General features: G+C 50.7%; 5 protein-coding genes across 5 annotated transcripts; 3 read left to right on the forward strand and 2 right to left on the reverse strand.

Annotated features, from left to right (window-relative positions):
* Window positions 1-3,994: 3,994 nt before the first annotated feature.
* Window positions 3,995-6,787, forward strand: CTRU02_210976 (phosphoenolpyruvate carboxykinase; the record flags this gene model as incomplete). The annotated part of the gene is made up of 7 exons (XM_070205558.1): window positions 3,995-4,059; window positions 4,135-4,160; window positions 4,249-4,298; window positions 4,362-4,403; window positions 4,464-4,588; window positions 4,691-4,724; window positions 5,444-6,787. The coding sequence occupies 7 exons, from the start codon at window positions 3,995-3,997 to the stop codon at window positions 6,785-6,787; spliced, it is 1,686 nt and encodes a 561-aa protein (XP_070060801.1).
* Window positions 6,788-7,453: 666 nt separating this feature from the next.
* CTRU02_210977 (uncharacterized protein) lies at window positions 7,454-8,405 on the reverse strand (the record flags this gene model as incomplete). Its single annotated transcript, XM_036721783.1, has 2 exons — window positions 7,454-8,279; window positions 8,353-8,405. 2 exons carry the CDS (start codon window positions 8,403-8,405, stop codon window positions 7,454-7,456), a joined length of 879 nt encoding a protein of 292 aa, XP_036586155.1.
* A 758-nt stretch (window positions 8,406-9,163) lies between these two features.
* On the forward strand, window positions 9,164-10,897 carry CTRU02_210978 (Cytochrome P450 94A1; the record flags this gene model as incomplete). Its single annotated transcript, XM_036721782.1, has 4 exons — window positions 9,164-9,270; window positions 9,351-9,595; window positions 9,645-9,874; window positions 9,947-10,897. 4 exons carry the CDS (start codon window positions 9,164-9,166, stop codon window positions 10,895-10,897), a joined length of 1,533 nt encoding a protein of 510 aa, XP_036586154.1.
* Window positions 10,898-11,471: 574 nt separating this feature from the next.
* On the reverse strand, window positions 11,472-12,521 carry CTRU02_210979 (JmjC domain-containing protein; the record flags this gene model as incomplete). The annotated part of the gene is made up of 1 exon (XM_036721781.1): window positions 11,472-12,521. One exon carries the CDS (start codon window positions 12,519-12,521, stop codon window positions 11,472-11,474), a length of 1,050 nt encoding a protein of 349 aa, XP_036586153.1.
* Window positions 12,522-13,206: 685 nt separating this feature from the next.
* On the forward strand, window positions 13,207-14,352 carry CTRU02_210980 (casein kinase II subunit beta-1; the record flags this gene model as incomplete). Its single annotated transcript, XM_036721780.1, has 2 exons — window positions 13,207-13,365; window positions 13,480-14,352. 2 exons carry the CDS (start codon window positions 13,207-13,209, stop codon window positions 14,350-14,352), a joined length of 1,032 nt encoding a protein of 343 aa, XP_036586152.1.
* Between the last annotated feature and the right edge of the window lie 1,037 nt (window positions 14,353-15,389).

Genomic DNA, 15,389 nt, shown 5'->3' on the forward strand with positions numbered 1-15,389 from the left:
CCAGCCAGGAGTAGAGAGATATACAGGAATTCTGGGCCGTGGCCGCTATGCATAGAGATCGGCCTGAAATGGTTGAAAAAAGAGGACAGAGCGACGTCATGGAAAGCGGCAATTCTGTAACACGGACGGGCGGCAATAGGGCCGGCATGATAGAAATGTAGTGGCACTGGGAGAATGGAAGGGATGGAACAATGGAATAAAACTAAAAACCAGTCTCAAACCTTACAAAACATGCGCATGACGATGGCTTCACGTTTTGACCCTCTGAAGGTAGGGAAATTAGGATTGACAGATTCCGAGGGGACAGTCTGGAACTGTGGGATTTCCGAAAAGCCCCGATGATAAGGGCATTTTTCGGGACCGATGATGACAAGCAAGGAAAAGATAAGGATGCCCTAGCATCTTGGGGGGTTCCGAGATATTCTCGTGCCGAAGTGGACTTGGAAACACCCAATAGCAGGGGTGAGGGACTCGGGCAGAAATTTATGGAGCCGAGATATGACGGGTCACGGCAATCGAGGTGGGGCGGCGGAGCCGAGGGGGCCCCGGCCTAACGGAGACGTCCCAGCCCAGCCCAGCCCAGTCCAAAGTCAGGAGGGAAGTTAGTTAGTTGGTCACTGACAGCTAGTGGTGTTGTTGGTCAAAGACAGCGGGAAGGAACACCGTATCGTGGGGTTTTGTCTGCCTTGACGCATGCGCATCTGGTATGCGGCTGGCCAGACCAGTCCACAAACGATGCCATCTCATTTCTTTTCCTCTTTTTTTTTCCCCCCCAGCACCCTCGAGGAACGTGCCAGGTCAAGTGACAGTGCCCATGAATGATGGCAGTCTGCGCCTGACTATTTTGTTTTTTCTGCTGGATTTCTGTCAGTCACATGGACTCGTAAAGCAGGCATGTACGTAATAGCAACGTTTGTCAAAGCGAGAACCCCCTAGGTGCAATAGCGGCGATGGATCAACATTCAGCCAAGTGGCTACCCCCCTGGCCAGACTTGACCATGGATGATAATTACGGACAGGAGCCACATGGGACAGCACAGTCAGTTTGATTGTCGTGTTCGCACACTCCCCCCTATCTATCTGGGGCCCTTACATTGACCAGTCCGAGACCAAAGGTTAGGAAGGGCAGCGAACGAAGGAAGTTGGAATTGTCTGCCGGAGAATGTCGGAACAAACAGATAAAGGTAAGCCTCTGTGCATGAAGGGCGACTGTGATTGGACATGGGTGATGGAGCGCGGGGTAACTTGCACTAGATTTTCGGCTACTTTGGGGGTGTGAGGTGGGAGGTGGGATTGAGGCGGGGCTAAGCGGCTCTCATGCAGCACCCGAACGTCATCTTTTGCAAGATTTGGGGTTCACCCGCAACAGATTTAGGCCTTCTATCGATCATGACCAGGTATGCATTCCCGTGAAGGCCCGATGGAGAAGAGAAATGCGACCGAGACGAAAAGATGAAGGGGGTGTGTGCAGTGCAGATTTGTAGGGAAGGACGGGAAAGGAAGGGGAAAATATTACCAAAAAAAAAAAAAAAAAAAGGGTTATTTTGACAAACATGGTATTTTGTTTCTCGCATTGCATTGCCGCTGCCATCGGTAACAGACATAACATCGGACAGGCTGTTCCTAAAAAAATTCGTGCATGTCGTTTCAGCTTTTTTTGATACATTACGAGAAGAGACATAGCAAGTAATAAAGAAAAGTAACGTACGGACGGCAGCGTTGTGCCGGTCAGAGAGGAGAGTTGGGGAACAAAGAATTGCTAGAAACGGGCGTTCAAAGGAAAAAGCCGATGTTGCAAAAATTAACAACTAGACTTTCCGTGCAAGCGTTCCCGAGTTCGAGAAGCGGAAAAAATTGGAAACAATGGCAGGGTAACGAACGGAGCCATAGGGCGAGGAGGCAGGCCAAATCAGACAAAAAAAAAAATAGGGGGGAGGGGGGGGGTACGCCCATGTCAAGCTTGTCTTTGGAGGCTTGGCTCACTGATGAGGCGGGGAGAGCGGGGAGAGACGCTGGGCTTGCGCTGGCGGCAAGGTACCAATGGGAACAGCATCTGTACCAGACTGGTCCTGCAGAGATGCTACAGCGTCCGTTCCCTTACCCAGGAACACCAACCTCGCATGTACCAGGTGGCCTACAGTTCTGCGGCGCTCCTAAAGCAAGGCACGGTAAGGTACGGAATGAGTCTGTATTCGACACCATATATTGACAAGAGCAAGGCCATCTGTTTTAGGCTGACTCGGTCACGCGACCCAAAGAGGAAGAAAAAGAAAAGTCACAATATGTTTGAAGCGAACCGTTCTTACGTGCTACACAGAGTAAAGCCGTGGTTAGCTGTCCCAGAAAGGAACTTGAATGATTATCCAGGCTGTAAACAGTGTGTAGGATAGCATACAAGGCCGGCCAGGTATCTAGGATTAACAGTCCATAAGAAAAATAAAATAAAACAAAATAATTATGAAATAGTGACAAGGTACGTACATATACTCGGCCTGTTACCTCCAGTCTGGAGAATCCAGGCATGCCCCGGAGGCCGCCCGAACTGTGAAGGTGACGTACCTTTCCTGCTACATAAAAGTAACGTCGAAAGATGGCTAGCGCAATACAACGGAGGTCAAGCCGTCTGGTTTGATGGTAACAATATGCCAACAGAGAGACGTGCACCAATGCTGAGAGAAGAAAGAAAAGGGGCGAAAACAACAAATCATACCCCTCTATGAAGCAAACAAGACACTTCCTTACGTACTAGGAAGGCGGGCAGAGCATCGCGATAGGCAAAATGTGAGGTAAAGGGTGCTAAGCACAAACCTCAAATTTTCCAAATCGGCCACACAATAGCCAGGATTCGGGAGTTCCAAGCCGACGCAACGGAGACGTACGGGAGGACAACCGCAGATTGTGGGGAGGCTTCTCCACATCTCCTCCGCCGTGACACACCCGTGTTCCCCTCCATCACATCACAATCCTTGGTTATTGGCTGCTAGCACACAGCGTATTGGATATGGATTATTCTTCCGTAGCAAATACGTGTATTTTTCTTCCATCAGGTCGCCAACCCAACTGCGCTAACCAGGCCAATTTACTGGTCATGTAGGCTAGGTACTTGCTGTCGTGCCCAGTCCCACCTACATGGGACTGGCCAACATCAAACCCAAGGCGATTAGCGTGCCCCCTCAGCTACGACTTGCCCCGGCCCCGCGATAACATGGCCCGAAAAAAAAAAGGAACATACGGCTGACAGGGTCGGGCCATCGCTATCTTGGGACGATGAGGCAATCCAAGATATTCTGCACCTCACTTCATCGCCGTAGATTTGCACCGCCCACACCCACTATTCCGCCCACACCCCGTCCCTCCCCCTCCTTCACCCCCCTTCTCTCCCTATTCCTCCTCTATCCCGAACCCGGGCAAGGGTCTTCTCCCGTTCAACGAACCCGAGATAATATCGTGAAGCGTGCAACGACGATATTCCAACCAGTTACATCACCGCCTTCGCCCCCGCGACTCCACTCGCCGCGCCCGTTCTTATAAGTGGACAACCCCGTCCTGGCCCTTCTATCCTCGGTTCCGGTCTGAGCAAGCCACGAAGCAGCCTTGTCCATTGACTTCTCCAAGTGGATACGATTCCTTTACGATCCCTGAAAGCGGAAGAGAATACAAGCCTCCAAGCCCTTTCCAAGCCTTCAACACCCGATCCCTTTCTCCCCTCAGAATCTTTATAACTATGAAGGATCCCGTCCAGAGAAGCGCTTCTCCCTACACTGATCCAGCAGTAAAGGGCCCCAAGTCACAAATCCTCTTCGACGGAAACCAGGTAGATATACGCAAAAGTTCGTCCATTCTTCGTCATCTCCCCAACTCTTACCCGATTTCTCCCACTTAGACGCAAACTCTGTTTTACGTCATGGCCTTCAGTCTCTTAAAACATGACCTACGGCCACTTCCTCTAGACTGACCTGTTTGTCCAATACTACAACACTCTCCAGCAGCTAACATGTCGAACCTCACAGTGATCGCCAGCAACGTCAACAAGACCCCTCTCCACCCCGGTGGTGTCGCGTATGTTACCCAGCCTTTGTGTTCCGTGACACGAAACAGTCTTGAGTGAGCTCGCGCTAACAATTGATATTGCAGTCCTCACCTGGAGCACACTGAGCTCGGTATGCACAGCCTTTCCCCTCCTCGAGCCGATCCTCTGCAGCGGTATATGTTACACTTTGTGTGAATTTGTCTGATTTACTGGAATAGAGGAGGAGCTTCACGAGACCGCTCACATTGACTACAACCGCGTTGCCATTGTAAGACGAGCGTCCAAAAGAAAAGAGAAAATTATCGACCAAGATGCTGACGCAACACTCCAGATCCCCAACCCCTCCGTTCCGGCTCTGTATGAAGATGCACTGGTATGAAAGACTCTATCCACAGATCTGGACTTTGAACTGCAAGGCTTACACAGATTCAAGGTGTATGAGACTGGTTCTGCCATCACATCAAGTGGTGCCCTTACCGCCTACTCTGGAAAGAAGACTGGCCGCTCTCCATTGGACAAGCGAATTGTTGAAGAGGACAGCTCCAAGAACGACATCTGGTAAGTCCTCGAGCCCCCAGCATTGAAAGAAAGTCGGTGCGCAGCATTTCAGCTGTCGCTGACCATCAAGTGCGTAACCATTTGCTAACAATGCATTTGCAGGTGGGGTCCCGTCAACAAGCCCATGTCTCCCGAGGTAAGAAAAACTCCAAATCGAGTCATGGTGCAGCCGCAACCTTCCCAGCTGCGGCTGCGGTTCTCGTCGGCACTCTTTGTTTGCCCTTCAGCCCGGCCAAGTCCAGCTCGACCAAGTCTAGCCAGCCCAGCCCAGCCCAGCACATGCGTCTGCATCTGCACAAGGAGCACGCACCCCCCCACTGTCACACGACCATCTGTCGACCGGAAAGCGTCAATGAGAAACTGGCCTCGTCATGTCTGTCACTCGGTCCAAATCCGAGTCAGAATGCTAGCTTTCCCAAAGTCTTTGTCGTCGACAGATACGTCATGTTTCAGATCGGCGCTGCAACTTCTGGCCATGTTTCCACTTCTACTCGGTCCATCTGCGCAGAGTGATGCGCATTGGCTCCTGTAATTGTGGTCGACGGTCTCACACAGATTAGTGACCTTTTACTGGGTCTGGGCTGCTAGAATCTGATCGAGTTGGGCACGCGGTTTGCGACAACAAGCGTGTCGTCATAGGCTGCAAACCCCTCCTATCCCATTGTGGTCCCCAACCCAAGAAAAGCGAGACTACGGCCCCGCAATTTTTATGCAAGCCGAGCTAAACTTTACCACCCCTGCCCACCTCCCCCGCAATGCCGCAGCCTCCATATTCCTGCTTTTCCCGGGCCTGGTTCCACTTCCGAACTCGGCTGACCACTCACTGAACGAACGCTGACATGTGAGATCCAATAGGTCTGGAAAATCAACCGTGAGCGTGCCATTGACTACCTCAACACAAGAAATCGTATCTACGTCGTCGACGGTTACGCTGGCTGGGACGAAAAGTACCGCATCCGTGTCCGTGTCATTTGCGCCCGCGCCTACCATGCTCTGTTCATGAGGAACATGCTCATCCGCCCTCCTCGTGAGGAGCTGGAGCACTTCCATCCCGACTACACCATCTACAATGCTGGTTCTTTCCCCGCCAACAGATACACCGAAGGCATGACCTCTGGTACCTCCGTTGCCATCAACTTCGCCGAGAAGGAGATGGTTATCCTCGGTACCGAGTACGCCGGTGAGATGAAGAAGGGTGTCTTCACTGTTCTCTTCTACGAGATGCCCATCAAGCACAATGTGCTTACTCTTCACTCTTCCGCCAACGAGGGCAAGAACGGCGACGTTACCCTCTTCTTCGGTCTCTCCGGCACCGGTAAGACCACGCTGTCTGCTGACCCTCAGCGTGCTCTGATCGGTGACGATGAGCACTGCTGGAGCGACCGTGGTGTCTTCAACATTGAAGGTGGTTGCTACGCCAAGACCATTGGCCTGTCGGCCGAGAAGGAGCCCGATATCTTCGGGGCTATTCGCTTCGGCTCTGTACTCGAGAACGTTGTTTTCGATCCCGAGACCCGTGTTGTTGACTACGACGACTGCACTCTGACCGAGAACACTCGCTGCGCCTACCCCATTGAGTACATCAACAACGCCAAGATTCCCTGCAAGTCCGATTCTCACCCTTCCAACATTGTCCTCCTCACCTGCGATGCCCGCGGTGTCCTGCCTCCCATCTCCAAGCTGGACCGTGCCCAGACCATGTTCCACTTCATTTCTGGTTACACCTCCAAGATGGCTGGAACCGAAGACGGTGTCACCGAGCCCCAGGCTACCTTCTCCTCCTGCTTCGCCCAGCCCTTCCTGGCTCTCCACCCCATGCGCTATGCCAAGATGCTTGCGGACAAGATCGAGCACCACAACGCCAACGCCTGGCTCCTCAACACTGGTTGGGTCGGTGCCGGTGCTGCCCAGGGCGGCAAGCGTTGCCCCCTCAAGTACACTCGCGCTATCCTCGATGCCATCCACTCCGGCGAGCTCGCCAACGTTGAGTACGAGACTTACGAGACCTTCAACCTGCAGGTTCCCAAGACCTGCCCTGGTGTTCCCTCTGAGCTCCTCAACCCCAAGGCTGCCTGGACCGCTGGCGGTGAAAGCTTCCAGACTGAGGTCAAGAAGCTTGGTGTTCTCTTCAACGAGAACTTCAAGAAGTACGCGAGCGAGGCGACTGAGGAGGTCGTCAAGGCTGGCCCCGTCGTTTAAGCAGCTCGCATGCCTGGTATAGCGTTGGGTTTAAAGGGTTTTACATGCGATGGGCTATAACGATTTTCTTTTTCTTTTTTCTAATCATTGGGTTCCGGGAAATTGCGATGTCGATGACACGCTCTCGACACGTCACGATGCCGCTGGGATCGCGGCCTTGGGTTTTATGCTGGAAAAACAGGAGTCATCTGTTCTGGGTTTCATTCGATAGATTGAAAAAAATAAAGAATTACTTGAAACCAAACGTCTCAGTCTCAATCTCGAACAAGGACATATGCTCTCGCTAGTGACGTAGAGTAAACATCACCAAAGACATTGCGGGCATATTTTTAGCTGACCTTGTTCGGGCCCAAGTACAGGGCGCCTTTACATGTTATGTTACCAGCAAGAACTGCAAGTTTACGCAGCAAGGCGCCAGTTCAGATGAGGCAGTTCGAAAAGACGATCATCACAGTACCGGTATGAGCCAGTTCATAACGGATCGCGTAGCAAATATCTCTGTCCTGATTAGCGGCCAAAGCAGGCCAAATTTATGAATATCCTGATTCGGTGAATGCGTCGCTGCAAGAAGCTACGGATTTCCTGCATGTGTCGCTCCTCGTCACTGGATTTCACCAAGTGTTCGCGGCTGTGATCGAATCCTTTTTTATTCCCACTCACGCAATCTTACCAGTCTTTTGACGATATCTTCTCTGCCACAATCCAGTTTACATATCCAATGCCAGGCATGTGCGTCTCTCTTCCACTCTTAACCTCCCAGCCGTCCATCCGCGCGCCGCATGACCTCATCAGGGCTTTAACCTCCTCGGGTGTTCTTGTTCTCAGTGCTGAGATGTAGCCGTCGAATACCAGAACGAAAGGCAGTATGGGAATAAGGTAGGTGAAAATCAAGGCTGTCAGCGACCGCAGCTTCCATGCGAAGATGGGCGCCATGAGGAACGTGCCGATACCGAGGATGGCAGGCATAAGAATAGAGTAGAGGTCACGGCCTTGGAGTTCAAAGATGGCAAAGCCATCTGAGGTCTCCAGAGTATTCTTCAGGATGGCCGTAGCTAGCGGGTCGTCAAAGTGATGAAAGGCTAGGTTGAAGAGGCGAAAGACTTTCTTGCCGTTGTCTCCGTAGCTAGCCAGTAAGTCTCGGGGGGCATTGGCGGCATCAACGCTCTTCGGTTCGTAGCCAATGTGGTCACTCTTAGCAGCAGCGCGGGCCCAGCTCTCCGGGTTCGGGTACAGATCCGTCAAGACGAAGTTCACGTTGGGCTGTTTCTGGGTGGTGAGATGACGGTTCACGGCGCGCTCAATGGCAGGTGTGGGACCACCGGAACCGGCGCAGAAGTCGATGAAGGTATATGAAGCAAGACGGGAGCCGAGAGTATGTTGTAGAATTTGAGCGGCGATGCGCGCGGGAGATGCGGTTTGGAGCACAGGGAATTGGTTAACCCACGTTGCGTGAAGGGCTTCTTGGACATGGGCGCGAAGGAAGGAAGGGAACCTGAAGCGCGATGTGTTAGTTACAGCTTGTCATGGAGAGGTGCAGCCTGTGCGTCTAGGTTATGCATACGCACCATGGCTGGTCGTCAATCTCAAAGAGGTGAAAGCGCGGGATGAGAGGTGCCATCGCAATGACGTTGGTATTTGACTAGTCGTGTTGCACAAACTCGAGTTGGAGGCGGTGGATTAAGAGAGGTAGTGGGTGAAAAGATTAAAGGCTTCTTGATATGGCTAAAGAGTTACTATGAGAAATTTAACATGTGAAAAGTCCGAGGTTTGATTTTTTGCGAAGCCAATGCGAAGCCAATGACGACTTTGAGTGTTTGCGCTACGTTTATATATTGGATGGTCTTGTTGAGAAGGACTGCGATAAGCGTTGGGTACCTTGCTCTGTTTTGTGCCGAAGCTCCAGCGGGAAAGGGAGCTATCGCATTCGCTAGTGTTCCTACCGCTTGTATGCACACCAATTGAGACAGCAAAAGCTCCAGAACAGGGATTCGGCATCCCCAGGTGGCTACCCAAGCCCCTCTGACACATGGGGTAGGTAATGGAGAATGACCCGCTGGGAATCAGTGGGGGCCTCCTGCTCAACCCAGAGTCAACCCCAATCACCTTCATCTGACTGGACGACTCTAGTCGTTGAGTCCCCAATCTACGTAACCTTGCCGCAGCCGACGTTGGATCACGACACACTTACCTCAATTCCATTCAACAACAGTCAGTTTCCCTTGGCAGCCTCCCTTATCACGCAAATGAGCGTAAATGACCTACAGAGCTCCACACGTTCTTATACCTTTACTTGCTGTACCTTGGTGACGACCTCGACACCATCGGACTTTCGTCGTCCCCTAAGCACATCTACACAATAGATAGCTACCCCAAGAAATGGGCCTGATCAATGCACCAGTAGTTCTCCTGGTTGGGGCCTTCGCTTGTTTGTTCTATGGTATCTTTGGACAGACAAAGTTAAGACGAAACGGCATCCCATTGAGGTAAGTGATCGGTTGTATCTCCTATTAGATATATTATGAAACGAAACACATAAAGCGACAGCATGTTAACTGTAATAAAGACGCCCGCCCAACACTCTGCCTCTGGCTGGGAATGGAATCAATTTCCTTAAAGACCGTCAAAAGCTCTTTGACTGGTTCACAAAGTGTGAGCAGTTGTATGGCTATGAGACACTACAGATATCGGTTCCCAGTCTACCGCCTGGAGTCATCATCAGTGACCCAAAGAACCTCGATTATGTATTTAAGAACGAGGGAATATTTGCCAAGGGCGAATTCTTCAAGGGACGTTCAAGGGACTTGTTTGGTTTGTAGTCAAGATTGTCTGTGAACAATCACCTGCTAACGATCTATAGGAAATGGGATTATCAATGTCGATGGGGAGCTGTGGAAGGTCCAGCGAAAAGCCGGCTTGAACTTCCTCAACACAGCCAACTTGAGGGTTTTGACAGATGTCGCCCTACCTCAGTACTTGTCTCAAAGCGTGACTTTCTTAAAGGGACAAGCCGCGAATGGCGTTACAACTGATTTACAGGCTGTCTTTCACGAAATTACAACCCAGCTAATGGGTAAGATGGCTTATAACGTAGGCACCTCTGCGGCTTTTCAATGAGGCCATTTGCGTGAGAACATCCCCTGGCTGACACATTAGCTATAGATGGAAATGCATGCCCAAGATGAGTTTGGCGTCGCCTTTGACTACGCCTCTGGCGCAACAGCTGAGCGGTTCCAGAACCCTATGTGGCTCATCACTGAACTCATTACGGGAGCTCAACTACGCAGTTCCATTGCTATCGTCAAGTCCTTTGGCCGGAGTATCGTCTCCAGTGCTATGAACGACAGGAAAACCCGCACCGATAAGATGGAGGCCAAGACTCATGAAGATTCCACTGGCGGCAAGCTAGACCGCATATCGGGGAGCCTGATTCAGTCTTTCTTAGATTCGATTGGAGACGAGCAACTGGTAGCGGATGCTGCACTAAACTACCTCTCGGCGGGTAGAGACACCACGGCACAAGCATTGACATGGACATTCTACATGCTGATGAAGCATCCCGAGATTGCAGCCAAGATCCGTGACGAGGTAGATTTCGTCACGGCAGGTGATGATGGTGTCCTTGAGCAGACTATCTCGAGAACCTGTAACCCAATATCGGTGCCATACACCTTTGCCGTCTTCTGCGAAGCTCTCCGCTTGTTTCCTCCCATACCCTTCGAGATCAAACAGGCTGTTCAGGCAACAACCCTTCCGGATGGTACTTTTCTCCCCAAAAACTCCGTCATTGTATGGTGTACGTGGGCTATGAATCGCTCCCACACCACATGGGGTCCGGATGCGGCCCAATTTCGCCCTGAGCGGTGGCTAGTCGATGGCAAAGTTGTTAACAAAACCGCATCCGAGTTTCCTGTCTTCAACGGAGGCCCAAGGATGTGCCTTGGTAAAAGGATGGCTGAGATAATTGCCGTTCAAGTCATTGCTACGGTCGTGGGGTACTTTGACTTTGTTATGGTTGATGAGTTGGAGAGAGTTAGCAAGAGTAGTCTCACGCTTCCGATGAAGGAAGGACTGCCTTGTGTGGTGCACAACAGGATCAAAGTCCTCAACTGACCTATTTATTTAAATACATAAGCCAGGTGGTCTTACGTGGACATTGACTATCCAGTGATACCGGACGCAATATCGACGTCTACACCGCGTAAAACGAAACGCAACTGGATGCCGGCTTTTTGTCATTCGGTTGTAATAGATAAAAGATTCCAGCTGAAGGAGAGAACCTTCACTTCGTTTCAAGATACTCGTCAAGATAAGAGGGTGATTAAAAAACAAAAATTTCAATTCTCATAGCACAACCTGGTTTCGATCCAGGGACCTCTGGGTTATGAGCCCAGCGCTCTACCCCTGAGCTATTGTGCTTCCGTAAGTGGGTCGAACTGATGGTTTTGAGTGGAGGCATTTTTGATATAAGACTGATATCAAAGATGAATTTTCACTTTGAGATACAGATCATGCCAGCCATGTAGGAACGATTTCATGAGAGCCATTAGCCTCCAGTCATGATTCAAGTACAAACAGTTGTTATAATCTTCGCATTGAATTGCTATCTTAACCTTTGTACAGCGTTACCGTATGATATTTCAGGAATGGATAGTGCCGTATCGTCCTTCACCTATGATTACATTGACTAACGAAACCACCAGTTGACGGACGCATTTAATCGCCCATCGTGATGTCCACTTTTTACACTATGCCACCAACCCATTGGTATGAACAAGGCGTCGCCTGAGTCCAATCTTGCCTCAATTATATCCTCTGGGCCTTCCATGCCCCAGATGGCGGTGTTCATAACAAGCCTCTCCCGACCCTCCATCATCTCAGACGTCCTAATGCGGCTACTACCGGACTGCTGTATCTGCGTTTGTACTCGTCGGTAAAGGCGGTCACCAGACATTGGCGGTAGCAGTCTTATAATCTTTTTGCCTACAAGTTGGCAGAAGAGATTAGGGTTCGGATCGCGATGGAGCGGCGTGTATGTCGGCTCCAGCCCAAGCCATATGCTCGAGTTGTAAATATCGCCCTTGCCAGCCTCTCGCACGATGAGAGGGGGAGGAAGATCCTCCTGCAGTTCTGAAGGCAGATCAGGCAGTTGAGCTTGGGCGATATAAAGTTGCTTGATTTTCTTGTCGTGTAGAGTATTGAACTCGGCAGCCTTCAAAAGTAGTAGTAGGGGTGCACTGAAGGAAGAGAATTTCGGTTCCGTGGCGTTAGGGTGGGCAGCGGCATGGACAATACCGGCTAGCACAGCCCCCATGGGATCAGAGCTTGAGGCGAGCCAGGTGAGAAATTGGCTGATTGTGTCGATAACAAGACCCGTTTCATCGGAGAGCTGCGGGGATATAAGTTCATAAGGAAATAGATGATGAGAAAATTGTGTCAAATACGGCGCAAGTTCAATTGATGGCGGCGACTGTGAGGTTAGGGGTTGAATTGATTCATTTTGCTTGAACCATTTTGATGACGCTGGAAGAGGTGTCTGATTCCTCGATTCCTTGCGACATCTGAAATGCATAGGCTGCCCCGGTTTGAATGCATTTTCTCTGAATTCTGTGATATCTACAGAATCAAAAGGCGTCTCAGCGGTATTGACGGACTTGACGGTGGAAAAGCTTCGTTGTAAGAGACGAATTCTTGGTGGTCCAAGCTGTGGGTGCCAGCCTGACAGGCGCACTCTCATAGCGGGCGAGTCGTTGTTCTTTCCAAATAAACGTCGAGTTTTAAAAAAAATTATTCCATAAGCCTAATGAAAGAAGAGAATTCTCCGATTTATCAAGGATCAAGAGATCTTGAGAGGCATTGGTTGCAGACGATCTGATGTATGTACGGTCTTCTCGGTGAACTGATATTCCACCTTCGGTGAGGTCTCCCGGATTAAAGCTAGACCGGTTGCCGTGAACAGATTGTGCACGGACCTTTAACTGATTGGACGTATCTTGCTTCTCTAAGCGGGCTGGTCGTCGAGAGGCACCACCATCCACAGCCCACCCACCAAGTTCAGCAAAAGCTGAGAGGCTCCCCAAAATACATCCTCCTTTGCCCAGAGCAGAACGTCGCCCCTTAAAAACACATTCCTCTACTCAATAAGCCAGCGCGCACAACTTCCGACCTGCTGCGAGACCAACTCTGATTCGATCATATTCACCGAAGTCCCTTTTCTTCGCGCTCGATATGCGCCGTGTCTGACATTTTACGCCTACGTACCCCGCCATCTTCGCCTGCTGGGAAACCAGCCATCCTACCCGTGCGGATAACAGCGATCTCGATCCCATTCGCCGGCTAACGCGAGCATCTCCTCGCGCAACATCTCCGATTGCTCTACCCGACACCCCGTCAATACCATCACCTTGGATTATCTCGACGACATGTCCACCTCTTCGGGGGCCCCGGAGTCTTGGATATCTTCCTTCTGTTCTCTACTCGGCCACGAGTACTTCGCTGAGGTGTCTGAGGAGTTCATCGAAGATGATTTTAATCTTACGGGTCTTCAGAACCAAGTCGCTATGTACAAGGAAGCGCTTGAGGTAACACCTACCGTTATCACTGTTTTCTGCCATTATCTTCCATACCACGCCCTATCATCCGCAGCGCCCCCCAAATTTTAGGAATATCCTGGATCTAATATTTTCTTCTCACAGATGATCCTCGATGTGGAACCCGAGGAGGATGAGGATGATGAGGAAGAGGAAGAGGAAGACGAGGAAGATAACGACTCGGGGGATCAAGATCGTCTTGGGCCCAGGCATGACCGGAGACAACACAGCCGGATGGCCAGTGACCTCAGTGTTATTGAGTCCTCATCTGAGATGCTTTACGGTCTGATCCACCAGCGCTTCATCTGCTCGAGAGCAGGAATACAGCAAATGAGCGAGAAGTACGAGTTGGGACACTTTGGTTGCTGCCCCCGCACGAACTGTGACCAAGCAAGGACACTTCCCGTTGGTTTATCTGACATACCAGGCGAGGACACAGTCAAGCTGTTTTGCCCTTCTTGTCTTGACGTCTATGTTCCTCCCAACAGTCGCTTTCAGACTGTAGACGGAGCCTTTTTCGGACGCACCTTTGGCGCCCTCTTTCTTCTTACGTTTCCTGAATACGACCTGACTAAGCGTGGTGCTGAAGTCCTCAGCAGTGGGGGTGCGCGCATCAACGACGACTCCCTTGAGATGATAAACGGCATGTACTCCAAGAACATTGCGCCAGGACTGGGCGCGGGTCGGATATACGAGCCTCGGATTTATGGGTTCCGCGTCTCAGAGATAGCGAAATCAGGACCTCGAATGCAGTGGCTTAGAGACCGACCAGATGATATGACGGAGCTGGATGAGGCACGTATTTACGCGGAAGAGCATCCGGATTCGGATGAAGAGGACGAAAACATGAACGGTAACGGGCGGCCGGCACCTCGACGACGCACACTCCGAGGCAACGCACGTCTTCGTCAACAGAGACAAACACAGAACGGAAGTCCGATGAACGTAGAGACGAACGGTGCCGAGTCAGAACTTTGAAAAATGAGAGCGCTTCAGATGATACGTTCTTCGAGTTCGTGCGACTTATGCAGCCCGTCGCATGACCATGGCGAGAAAATCAACGTCGAGCCAGATGGAAGGGCCTACGAGATGGGGCAAGATGACGGAGTTCGAGGTGCAACGATCAAGGTGGATGCTCTGCATAAGCTAGAAGGCGTTCTGGGGCCACTTCCCCGCTTCAACTCTTCTAAAAGGGGTACAGAATTGGCTGAGGAGGGTGCGTAACGGAAGTAAACAAAATACTCACGCCGCCAACGAACTCGAAACTCGATTCTCTTTGCAGGCGACAGTGCCTGATGTATAGGCTTAATTCGACGGCCGCTGCATTTCTGGGTTCGGGAGACAGAATATAGACTGCATGTAATTCGTCAGTCGATTCAAAGACCGCATTCTTGGACTTGCTCCCACATAATGTGCGTTATTGTGCGAAAGCCCATATACCTTTTGTTATTAGCTTTGTGACTGATCTCTTGATACATCCGTAGTAGATACTACCTAAATGTTGATGATTTCTTTAAAATTGATTTTCACAGCTTACAGTAAATCTGCCCCAGCGGTTGCTGGCAGTAAACTGCTGACCTCCCCACCGTCGAGACTCGTTGATCTTTCCTATGCCATGTGAATTTAGTAGGATTGCACCGTCCTTACGAGCCGGTATGTACGTTTTCTCCACCGTCCATTCCAACTTGGCCTGCTCGCAACGTCACACCTGATGGCGGGGAAGTGCCCAACCTTCAGACTGGAACCAATGGGATTAGGGACCCAAGTCCATTCCAATTCTATGTCGTATTGTCATCAGTGTTTAAATAAGGAAAAAAGTCAAGTGTAACTGGCTGTCATCAAAATTTCTGCTCCACGAATCGTTCAAGGTATGTCTGGGACTGCCTCACATTTATCTAGCGGTGAAGCCGGCCGGTAGGTTTAGGCCAATAAGTTAAGATAGCTCAGTCAGTCCTGGTCCTATGATATACTACATATGATCTACTAATATGTTTAGCCGGTGATGTCACCCCATG

Source organism: Colletotrichum truncatum, assembly GCF_014235925.2.
Source record: "Colletotrichum truncatum strain CMES1059 chromosome Unknown Contig_0007, whole genome shotgun sequence".
NCBI classification, from domain to species: Eukaryota; Fungi; Ascomycota; class Sordariomycetes; order Glomerellales; family Glomerellaceae; genus Colletotrichum; species Colletotrichum truncatum.